This window comes from Triplophysa dalaica, chromosome 7, assembly GCF_015846415.1.
Source record: "Triplophysa dalaica isolate WHDGS20190420 chromosome 7, ASM1584641v1, whole genome shotgun sequence".
Taxonomy (NCBI): domain Eukaryota; kingdom Metazoa; phylum Chordata; class Actinopteri; order Cypriniformes; family Nemacheilidae; genus Triplophysa; species Triplophysa dalaica.
In genome coordinates, this window is record NC_079548.1 from 22720030 (window position 1) to 22732771 (window position 12742).

At 38.9% G+C, this 12742-nt stretch overlaps 1 protein-coding gene across 1 annotated transcript in view; it reads left to right on the plus strand.

Moving 5' to 3' along the window:
• The window catches only part of LOC130426821 (alpha-1,6-mannosylglycoprotein 6-beta-N-acetylglucosaminyltransferase B), a 127282-nt gene that overhangs the window by 80255 nt on the left and 34285 nt on the right, over positions 1-12742 (plus strand). Inside the window, exon 9 of the mRNA XM_056753773.1 lies at positions 9940-10071. Coding sequence (XP_056609751.1) covers positions 9940-10071 — 132 coding nt within the window. The remainder of the gene's footprint in view (positions 1-9939; positions 10072-12742) is intronic.

Sequence of the window (12742 nt, forward strand, 5' to 3'; positions counted from 1 at the left end):
CAATTATTGAGTTATTGAGTTTGATAGTATAGGTAAACTTGTGTTTCTATATTGAGAGATGACATTTTCAGCATCGGAGAACCGGATGCTGAACCGGAGGTTTGGGTACCGAGGAGATACACTGTTGAAAACAGGCTGGGCTCCATCGCAGAATCTCGCTGGACTCCCATCCAACTTCCGGAGAGTGTTGAGCGAGCCATGGGCGTCCCAGGATGACATCTACGGTGGATCCCTCCAACACCAGGAAGGATATCTGTTCTTGGTGCAAACAGCCGATACGTAGGTTGATGGGTGGTGATTGATATTTGACTCTGCCTCGTCCCAGCGGCTTTCCCTGGATGGTTTCTACCTTTAATTCCGCATGAGGTAGAAACCGTAACTCAAGTCTTTAGTAGCGACGGGGAGATGAAGTTGCCTGATGAGCCCGAGTCGAGGAGTGCCCGTCCTGCAACGATCGAATTGGAAGTGATTAATTGAATTTCTAAAAGGGTTAACTTAGAAATAGCAGGAGATCCGGGAATGGTACCCACTATAAGACGTGGCGGGCGAATTGGGCATGCATTGATCTGGTGTCCAGAGGCCCCGCAATACAGGCACCGACCTTGGGTCATACGAAGTGCTCGTTCCTGGGGAGATAGTCTGTGAGTATCAACCTGCATGGGTTCAGGTACTGAAGGATAGGCTTCTGGTGAGAGCGGTGAACGAGGTGATGCGTCCAGTTGGCATGCGGTGAGTACATAATCCTCATTAACATGATTAAAAATGAATCAAAGGGACACTACACACACACACACACACACAAAAGAAAAAAACATTCTGATTTATTTTGCCCATATCTCAAAACTTTACAGTTAATTTGGTTTAACAATTATTGAGTTATTGAGTTTGATAGTATAGGTAAACTTGTGTTTCTATATTGAGAGATGACATTTTCAGCATCCACTAATTCCTGCCATTTTACATTTAAAAATGAAGGTACAAATATGTAAGGGACAAATATGTACCTTACACCTCGGAAAGCCCACAATGTACAATGGAAGGTGCACAATTGTACCTTAAAGATACATTTTTGTACCTTTAAGGGTACATATGCAAAGTTTGTACCTTAGGGAACAAAAATGGACCTGTATTGTACCTCTTTTTCTAACAGTGTATGTCTGGAATTGTATTGTTTACCACACCGTGTCTTAGTATGTTTGTAAGTAGTTTTTAATTATCTGTCTCCTTTGTTTTTGCCTCATCGTGGGAAGTCTATTGTTTCATATTTGAATTTAGTTGTGCACCTTGTTTGCTCCCCATCGTGGGCTTTTTGTTTTTATAAAGTCTTGTTTCTTACACCTTCACTGCTGCCTGCATCTGGGTTCCTCTCCTGACTATATGGACAAGCAACATATCAAAGTGGCATCTACAAGCAAATGCCTGAGTAACAAATGGACATTGTCCACTTTAGTCTAAAAAGCACGTCTTGTTTTGTGTTTTCCAGTATACCATTTAGGGCCTCTGTATAGTTCAAGCTAGCAAAGGATGTTTACAGTTGCCAAGCAACATAGAAACTTGCAGCATTTATGCAGAATTCAATGGATGTGCGCCTTTGTGTATTTCACTCACACCTTTTAACAAGGCTCATTCAGTCAGATATTAGAGTGAGCAGAACTATCTGTTTTATAATGCAAGCTTTTATAATGCGAGCTTGGCTTTGGAACAATTGGCTGGCTTATAGATTTTACTTTTCAGCTAGTGTTTGGAAAGGGGACATGACATTCACTCTTCCTTTCGGTGGAAGCTGAAATGAAATACTGCAGCAAATTGACAAATCCATCACAGGGAAATAGAACAGCTGCATATCCGATTTTAACCGTGTGAGAGCATTTGCTTCACTAAGAATTTTTTTATTATGTGTGTGTGTGTCTGTGCCCACAGGAGAATTGTATTACTCAGAGGTTGCTCTTTCATGGCTCAGGACACCTAAAATGCCTTAAGAAAATAAAAATAGACACATATTCAACACGATTGTAAAAGCTGGTTGTGAATGTCATTTCAATTGGACAGTTTTCAATTCAAACATCTCCATTTGTTTTTGGTCTAATCTTCAGAGAAAACACTGACTGAGACACTACTGTGAGCTGTTTTCCACAGCAATGATGTCATCTTTCCACAGCAGTAGATGATGTGATGTGTTTATGTTGAATTTCTGTGTACCGCTCACTGTGACAGCTAGTATGTCTGTCATCTGTCACTTTCGCTGAGCTCCAGTGACCCACAGAAATGTGCGCACTGTTGTTTTTAAAGAGAGAGACAAACATACACACACACATACACACACAGCTCTAAAGACAGCACGGAGTGTGACTACATTAAATGGGAAACGCATTGGTTTTTAGCCTTAGAAAGACACTAGCCAGAACATTTTTAGTAAATAATAACTTGTTACAAATCTCTTGTGGAATTATGGGGAGACACATTGGACGATATTGCAGCTCCCTCCACCAGTCCCAGTTTTCAGGCGGGTCAAGGGTATGTTTATGGTGTTTGTAAGAACAACCACTACACTGTGAAAACGATTTGTTGTTTCAACTTAAAAAATTAAGTCACCCGGCTGCCTTAATTTTGACTTAATTCAACTTAGAAATACTAACCTTTAACATCAACATTTTAAGGCATCCGAGAAACTTAAGTTATACCAACAAATCAATTTGCAAAGTGAATCATTATTACTTAAACTTAAGGATTTAAAGCAACATCTAACTCATTCTGTAATGTTGTTCTATGTTTGTGTGCTTTATTGAGAATGGCAGTGCAGTAATATCTTTAAATATGCATTTCTAAAGTCTGTAATTATCTTTGTTGGTCAATGTTGTTATACATTGCTTTGTGTTCTCAATTTCATTTACTTTCCATTTGAAAGCTACTAAAGATATGTAATTATTGAGATTAGTGAGATCTGACAAGATTTACCTTTAGCTGGTCAATTGCAGCCAACTGATACTACCAGATATTACCTAGCATAGAGGTAGATAGAAAGCTCTCACACTCGTCTGAGCATGAACAAGTGGACTCAGACATCATATAAAAATCATGCTTTTATTAACCATTGTTGCTCTAAATCCATATGATGATGTTACATTTGTCAAACAATAAAGGACATGAAACAGTAATAATGGTCATATTTTAAATGTGAGTCCAATGAATTACTGAAGCATTCAAGCTTCAAAACTGCAGTATAAATATTTTGGCCATTATAACTGGTGTGTTACATTTCAATTGCTCTGACGTGACGTCATGTCTTTGTGTAAGGTTGGTGCTCACAAAGAACACGTATGTGTGATCTTTCTTCTAACTATTACATATTTGTCAGCAGACAGACACGGGACACAGAGGTCAGTGCTATTGCAAGGGATTTTATTGAGATACAAGATAGAATCAGGTTAAGGCACAAACAGTGGAGATGAGGAGCTTGAGCTAAGAGAGTCTATGAATCTTATCTGGTTTCTGAGAAGAATGTTAATCCACTGGAGCAGACGGGAAACAAGAGAGCCAGGAGTTGAAGGTGCACACACAAACGTAGAGTAGAATCCAAAGTCCTAGAAGAATCCTCAGGAGAGTAATGCTGTAGGGTAATTTCTCATGGAAGGTTTGAGACCAGACAGTGAGTGAACCAGGGAAGTGTAACTTTATAGTGTGGGGTTGATGATTGGTGGCAGGTGAGTGATCAGTACTCAGGTGAGTGAGATCTGTTGATTGCAGTGGGTGAAGCTGGTGGTGTCTGTGTTAACTCTCTGACATTACCTCCCCCTCCTCCATAGCCTTACGCTCCGGGATGGACAGTGGATACACACGTCCTTTAGGCGGTGTAGCCCCAGGCAGCAGATCAATGGCACAGTCCCATGGCCGATGAGGTGGTAGGAGGGTTGCTGCCTGTTTGCTGAAAACATCCTGGAACTCCATATAATCAGATGGGATGTGGAGATCTGACGGTGGATCAGGGCTCTCAACACGCGTGGAATTTACTTGGACAGGGAAGTGATGAACCGGAGGTTTGGGTACCGAGGAGATACACTGTTGAAAACAGGCTGGGCTCCATCGCAGAATCTCGCTGGACTCCCATCCAACTTCCGGAGAGTGTTGAGCGAGCCATGGGCGTCCCAGGATGACATCTACGGTGGATCCCTCCAACACCAGGAAGGATATCTGTTCTTGGTGCAAACAGCCGATACGTAGGTTGATGGGTGGTGATTGATATTTGACTCTGCCTCGTCCCAGCGGCTTTCCCTGGATGGTTTCTACCTTTAATTCCGCATGAGGTAGAAACCGTAACTCAAGTCTTTAGTAGCGACGGGGAGATGAAGTTGCCTGATGAGCCCGAGTCGAGGAGTGCCCGTCCTGCAACGATCGAATTGGAAGTGATTAATTGAATTTCTAAAAGGGTTAACTTAGAAATAGCAGGAGATCCGGGAATGGTACCCACTATAAGACGTGGCGGGCGAATTGGGCATGCATTGATCTGGTGTCCAGAGGCCCCGCAATACAGGCACCGACCTTGGGTCATACGAAGTGCTCGTTCCTGGGGAGATAGTCTGTGAGTATCAACCTGCATGGGTTCAGGTACTGAAGGATAGGCTTCTGGTGAGAGCGGTGAACGAGGTGATGCGTCCAGTTGGCATGCGGTGAGTAACTGGGCGATTTTCACAGTTTTCTGCATGAAGTTCTCTAGTCCCAAGCTATTGTCGTAGATGACTACCTTCTTACGGAGTTGGGAATTCAATCCTTGGCGATAAGCTGTCATCAGTGCTGCTTCATTCCATCCGCTAGCAGCCGCTAGCGTGCGGAAATGTAGAGTGTAGTCCCTCGCCGAAGAATTACCTTGACGTAGGCGGAAGAGCTGATCGGAGACAACCAGGTCCCCGGCACTGAGACCAAATACCTCCTGGAAGTGAGACGAGAAGATGGAAAAAGAGTTACTCAGAGGGGATTGTGAGCTCCAAAGGGTTTGAGCCCAGAGCAACGCTCTTCCAGAGAGGAGGGAAATGAGAAATGCCACTTTAGCTCGTTCGGTGGTAAATTTGAGAATGCATCTCAATGTATAGGGAAACTTGAAGGAGGAAACCGCTACATCCTTCACCAACATAGCTGGGAGGAAGGCCCATGGGACTGGCTGAGGCAGATTGTTGACGAGGATCCGGAGATAAAGCTGCACGAAGGGCGCTGACCAACCCCTCGTAAGGAATATCCGTCGGGGAAGCAGCGTGCTCCATCTCCAGATGTTTTTAAAGGTCTGGTCTTCTGTTAGCAGACAGACACGGGACACAGAGGTCAGTGCTATTGCAAGGGATTTTATTGAGATACAAGATAGAATCAGGTTAAGGCACAAACAGTGGAGATGAGGAGCTTGAGCTAAGAGAGTCTATGAATCTTATCTGGTTTCTGAGAAGAATGTTAATCCACTGGAGCAGACGGGAAACAAGAGAGCCAGGAGTTGAAGGTGCACACACAAACGTAGAGTAGAATCCAAAGTCCTAGAAGAATCCAAAGTCCTAGAAGAATCCAAAGTCCTAGAAGAATCCAAAGTCCTAGAAGAATCCAAAGTCCTAGAAGAATCCAAAGTCCTAGAAGAATCCAAAGTCCTAGAAGAATCCAAAGTCCTAGAAGAATCCAAAGTCCTAGAAGAATCCAAAGTCCTAGAAGAATCCAAAGTCCTAGAAGAATCCAAAGTCCTAGAAGAATCCAAAGTCCTAGAAGAATCCAAAGTCCTAGAAGAATCCAAAGTCCTAGAAGAATCCAAAGTCCTAGAAGAATCCAAAGTCCTAGAAGAATCCAAAGTCCTAGAAGAATCCAAAGTCCTAGAAGAATCCAAAGTCCTAGAAGAATCCAAAGTCCTAGAAGAATCCAAAGTCCTAGAAGAATCCAAAGTCCTAGAAGAATCCAAAGTCCTAGAAGAATCCTCAGGAGAGTCTGTGTTAACTCTCTGACAATATTAGTGTTTCTTTGCACTACAGTGTAAATTTACATCATTTTTGTTTCTAATATGTAAAGAACATTAAATTATTAGTCTGATTTTTATATTAATTGGTTTCTGTAAACAAACAAAAATTCCAACTTGCAAAATGTTCTCCCTACTGGGGTTGTCACGGTACCATAAACATGTTCTACGATACTATACCAGCTGAAGTATCTCGATACCAAGTAGTATCACGATGCCGTTCAATGTTCATAATTCAGATCTATACAAAAAGCACAGCTATAGATGAATCATTTAGTATTGACTATAGTAAACTGTATTATACTTTGCACTAGAATATGTTGTTGTATTAACTGCAGTAATTGGATAAATTGTAGCAAATATACTTAAATGTTTACTATGGTAAGATTCAAAAATGCGATTGTCAATGATTTTTTTGTAGTTTTTTTACTGTAGTAAATACTTAAATACACTAGATCATTTTTCTCCTGGGAACTAATTGAAATGAAGGACAAATTTCATTGATACAGCAGTCTTTATGAAAGAAAATATTAGGGTTACTTTATATGCAGAACTAAGACAGTCAGTAGGTGGTGTTAATTTTCCACTGTGTTAGTAAATCATTTAACCAACTCATTCAAAACTCTAATTTAAATCATTATCTTGTCCGAGTCATTCAAAACACATTAATTTAGGAGATAAACACAGCAAAAAGGCAGATGTAAGTGTTCAAATGAATATCAATGCACATATCCAATATTAACCGTTTCAAAAATAGAGGGACATTGTGGGTATTTTGAAGCTTTAGTATCGTGATGCTACCGTAGCACCGGTACACCGGGCAACCCTAACGTACTCCCAACAAAGATAAATGAGTAACAAAGGAGTACAAATTTTTTTTATATATACTAAGCAAAATTAGCCTAAACATTTTTACAAGAAAGATTAGTGTTTTAATTCTTGCTGGCTTAATTTATGGTGTAATATAGTTGTTACTGTTGTGTTTATAGTGTTTATAGTGTTTTGAGTTTTTTTTATGTTTGACGTGTAAATGCTTGACATATCGGCACAACTGATATAAAACACTCAACACGTTTAAACTCACTGAGACAGAAAACAGATACAATTGTTGTTAAAGACAAACACATTTTTTATTTATAAACAACCAATCTATATTCTCTATTTAGTTTCAGCCAACAAAAATATTTTGTTTTGTTGTTCATTAGATAAACTTGACTATGTTGTGACAACAAATGACTTAAACGGTTGGGTAGACGTCAATCTCTGTTTTTTAACTCGAAAACATGCTTGTGATATGTTGCTTTATTATTTTAAGTTGACTCAACATTTTTTTACAGATCTCCTGAAGTTATTTCTCTACCCTATTTCAATATTATGGGATATATAGTACATTGCATTAGGTATTCAGGACAAACACAGAACCTGGTAATGGGTCTCGGTGCTCCATCCCATTCTGTGAGTTGGTGGTCATTTTTTGTTCAGGGTTCAGTCGATATCTGAGTCACGAGTGAATGCCAAGCCTAAGGTGTGAATGCTTCTTAATCTCTATGGTCTATATTGATTTGTGCAAGGGTTTGTGAGACTGCAGGATTTGGTTGGATCATGTAGCACAAAGACTTGGGGTCAGTGTCCACGAGAAGCATTAGAAGTGATGGCAGCAAATAAACAGTCACTTTAGTTGCAGATTTGAGATGTTTAATACAGAAGCACAAATATTTCACTTAGATAATTCATTCGGAAATGCGTTTGAGTACATATTACTCTATCGCTGATTTTTTCCTGAGGAAGGGGGTCAAACAGACCAATCTCAGCGTTTGCGGCCCGCTTAGGGTGTACGTTGCGTTGACGCGTTGTTACATTTATGGAGAGGTGTGCATCAGGCTACAGCCTAGGGTACGCGGCTCTGTGTACTCTACGCAGGTCCTACGCTCGAGTATAAACTGAATTTTTCTGGACTGTAGGAAGAATATACAACAAGGTATATCAGATGCATATCAACCACTTCTCATTATTCATATAAACACACGGTTTTCTTGGGACATCTTAATATCAAACCAGCATAAACTAGATCAAGTCTCTGTAATTAGTAGGCAGTCTGCAGCTGAAGTTATTTAAGTTATTATCTAATTATTAAATGCAATTTTTGTGAACTGGATCGTCTGGTTCTTTCTGAAGGCACATTATAAACAGATGTTTTCAACCTCAGCTAAACAAAGAAAGGTGTGCTGTATCTTTCTGTAATATGTTTAACTGACTGCTGCTTTCTGCTAAGATCTTTGTCTCTATAGGCTATTGTATCCATAACTATTAGAGCAGATAAAGAAAAGAGACTGTTGTACAAGCACCTCATTACGACAAACAGTTATGCCTTAAAGGGATAGTTCAACGAAAAAATAAAATATTGTCATCAATATCTCACTCTCAGATTATTCCAAACCTGTATACATTTATTTTGTTCTGTTGAACACAACAGAATATATTTATTATCTGATGCTTATTTATAAAATAAATATTATGGAGTCAATAGGGTAGGATATCTGTTTGCTTTGACGTTCTTCCAAAGATCTTCCTTTGTGTTTAGAAAAACAAAGAAATGTATACAGGTTTGAAACAATCTGAGGTTGACAGAATTTTCATATTTGGGTGAACTGTACCTTATAGGATGAACGCACTCTAGCGCCAGCAGTTTATTACAACCTACGGTTACGTGCATTGACGTGTCAGATATTCCATTGCTTATGGTTGTTCGCTGTATGCATTTCATTCTTCGCATTTATTTTACCATCAATGATTTTATCAATATTTGTGGTTTTAAATATATTTTGGAGCCACTAACCCAACCCAAAGCCCATCTAAAACCTATCCACTTCTCAACCGTACAAAATGCAAGTACAGTTACAGGTATTTATTGCATACACTGACCAATCACATCATGATGCAATCGGTCCTGAGAGCCAATGACACTTCGTATATTTTGATAAAATATATAGCATATGCATTTGCTATGCTTTGTTTATATATTTTATAAAGACGTAAGGAAAAATGGGTTAAACTTTGCTTGTGTGACTGGTGTAATGTTTCATGTAAATACAGTTAATCCTGACAGTTTAAATTAAAAGTCAAACTTGCAAAATTTTACAGCAATATATCAATTTATAATATCGGTAGAGGCGCAAATTCAGTGAACGTTGAGGAACAAATGTCTTTTTGGAGGAAAGTGATGTTCTACTCCTACATAAGTTACATTGTCTATGATTGTTGTATATTATGTTGTGACTTTAAACGCAGCCCAGGGATCTCAAATCTAATGTGGACCCACAAACCTGGTTTATGCAAGAGATCATCTCCCTTACAGCAATGACATTTATAGAGAAATGATTCACAGAACAAGCTTTAAAAATGCCTCACCTGTGCCTGAGGGTTTGTACTGCTTTCGAATAAATAGATAAAAATTCCAGTATTATCTATTAAACGCTGGGTGGTGCCATGAAAGGCTCTGACATTTTGACAGTTCGGATTGAAATAAGACTGAAAACGGTGGGTATTCACAAATGAATTTTAATGTCGCTCTAACCTGATTTCATTGCGCTTTCTCACTGTCTCTTGACGAGAAATTAAGGTGTGTAAAACCATTCCAGAATTCATAATGAGACAGTAGAAGTGAGTTAAGCAGCAGATCTGTGTTGTCTGACACATTCCCTCCAGAATCATCTGCTCAGAAACACCATCAGCTTTGGATTTGGCAGTTCCCGTATCCCTGGAGGACAATCCCAGTGAAACTCTCCCGACTGAAAAATGATCTTCAGTAGAGAGGAGGTGCACTCCTCAGTTACCTGCTGTGCGTGTGTGTGCTCTGGGTGATGAGATAGACCAAATTCATCCGCAATGCCTCATACTTCAAGCTTCAATTTTGACTCAATTCACACTTTAATAAATGCTGTTCTTGTCTCTTCTCTTGTTAGGGCCCTTGGTGTGCCTCCGGGTAGAGGAAGTTGCCCTCTGATTGGTCCATTGCCCTTTGACCTCATCTACACAGACTACCACGGACTGCAGCAGATGAAACAGCACATGGGCCTGTCATTCAGACAGCACAGGTAAGTCAAACGCTGCCTCCTCATTGCAATAAAACCTCAAGGGAATTGTTTGTAAATGTTTAGAAGTCAGCACACAACACGAGCGGTTCTCAGCACGGAAGACCAACAAATAATTTTAAAGAGTTGGCCTATAACATATCACTAAGCTAATGACACGATATTGTGTGAAATCCTTTTTAATATTATATTTTCTTCAATACTTAATGTTAATATTCACTGTTATTAAACTAAAATAATGTATATGTATAGTAAATAAATCAAAGTATATTTGAAGAGTTTGGTTCCAAAATGAGATAACTTAAAACAAATCTAAAATCATGTTTTTATTGTGCATTACAATTAATATCAATCAAACTGCAGTTGGTTTGTTTTGATTTAAGCCATAATAGCAAAAGAAATACAGCTAACTAAAACAATAAAACAAAATATAAACATGATAACGTAATAATAAACTGAATTTTTGAAAAAATAAATGTAGTAGAGTAGGCGAGGCGAGACCGTGGTTCGAGTCCGGTGAGTAATTGTGAATGAGCGCCAGCTGTGCGCACACCGGGCTCGAATCACGTAGGAGATGGGAGCATATAAAAGGAATGAGCGACCGGACCGTCGAAGAGAGAGGACCATTCTTATCACAATTAATATTTATAATATCTAATAAAGTATTTTCTTGCATTTAAACAAGTCTTTTGGAACAAACGTTATAGTCACAAACTGTCAACCATTCAGTTTTTTTAGGGAAATACATTTGACCTACATTTGACCTACATTTGTAAACAATGTTACAATTATTCTGTTTGACATACACTACTGTTCAAAAGTTATTTCTGCTCACCAAGCCTGCATTGATTTGATTCAAAATACAGTAAAAGAAGCCTATACTTTCATGCAAGCCTGCATGAAAAAAATAGTATATAGTCCTGCATATTATGATCAAATGTTTTGTGAATAAATTGTATATTGCGGGACTAACCCCTGATCCCACCAAAATGGAGGGAGCCAGCATAAGACTTGATTCAATTCGAGCAATGATACAAACCACAATACAAATGAATCGACCTGAAAGTATTGATCGATTGAAAGAAGAGGATACAACCAGATATTCAAAGTATACAGTACGTGACTGTCAATCAAATTATAAAATCACTAACATATAAAGGGATGTAGTTGATGATAAGGATCCAGTGGCAGGTTGGGGAGAACGACTGGCAACTTAACTAAACAGAGCTGACGGCAAAATTGTCCCTCCTGCCAATGATGACTTTATTGATTTTAATATAATTACAAACAAGCTGATAACGTTTGAAATCAATAAAAAGTAATTAAATGTTTTTTGGATAATGTTTGATCTGTTATCAATGATCAGCCTGTGAGTTTGTGGTAGGCTGCCCAGTCAAACTTTTTCAGCACTTTAGTGAAAGAAAATGTGACGTGAAAAGCAGAGAACTCAATAAAACATTGCTCAAAACAAATCGCATTCACCTGCAACAGAAGTTTTCAATTTTACTGCAGAGAGCAGCTCAGGAGCAGGTACAACGGATTGGAATGCCCGCCGTGGCAAATCAGATGTTGTGTTGTTTTTGTACGTGAGTGCCGGTGCTATCTGAAATAAGCACGTTTTACTGCAAATTCTATTTCTAATTTAAGAACAGAAGAGTATTGCATTGATAATTTTACTTTTGGTTATAGAAGGAATAATTAGGCTAGCGAAGAACCCTTAGTGAAAGGACTCGAACCTTGTGGATATGCTATTTTCCCTCAACAGAAACATGAAGGAGGCTAAAAACAAAACCATACGCTAACAGTACGTTCTGCATGTTCATTGCTGTATTCTGCTTCATTTTTTTGTGTTTAGTTCATAAATATGTCTGTTTCGTAGGCTACTTTACACATTGCATAATGTTTTCACCAAAAAAGCACAGCAAATAATCTAAACTGGTTCTAAAATGCTCACAAAATCTTAATTAATTAACAACAACTATTAGTAAGTACACCCATTGGAGAACAGTAGGCTAAAGCACTACAACAATATTTTTACGAGGCTGTTCTGTATTTAAACGGCAAAATTGCATGTTGTCTAGCTAAGGCATTTATTCATTTAAGAATTTTATCAGCCCACCCTCGAAACTGTTAAGCCCCCCCTTAGCACCCCCAAGAAAAATGTCCTGGCGCCGCCCCTGTCATGATCTATAATATAATATTTAACATTATGAAAATGTAGTAGACATACAAATATTTATCCTCCGAGAACATACATTTAAATGCATTGATGTCTATTTCAGGGATGTAAACAACAACAGAGAAAAGTGCATTGCGAGCAATTTCATGAAACATTTCCGGCAGCTGGATTTTTTATAATCTAGAACTGTGGAAACAAAATGATTAGTCTAAATAAAAACACAACAAATATACACAAAACATAATCACAATCTGACTTGTTCACCTGTAGTGCTTTACAGCAAGAGAGGCGATGAAAGCACGGCACAGTTAGATGCTTATTTTCTCAGCAGCGTTTGATGGATCCCAGTTTAATTAATGAAGCTGTTAACACTGTGAGTGTGTGACTCTGGCAGATTCATTTATATAATAAAAGGGATCTGAAAGGTCACCTTTACAGTCAAACATACTGGCTTGTTTTAACTCATGGTTGGGTTGAATCAACTGAGCATTCTTT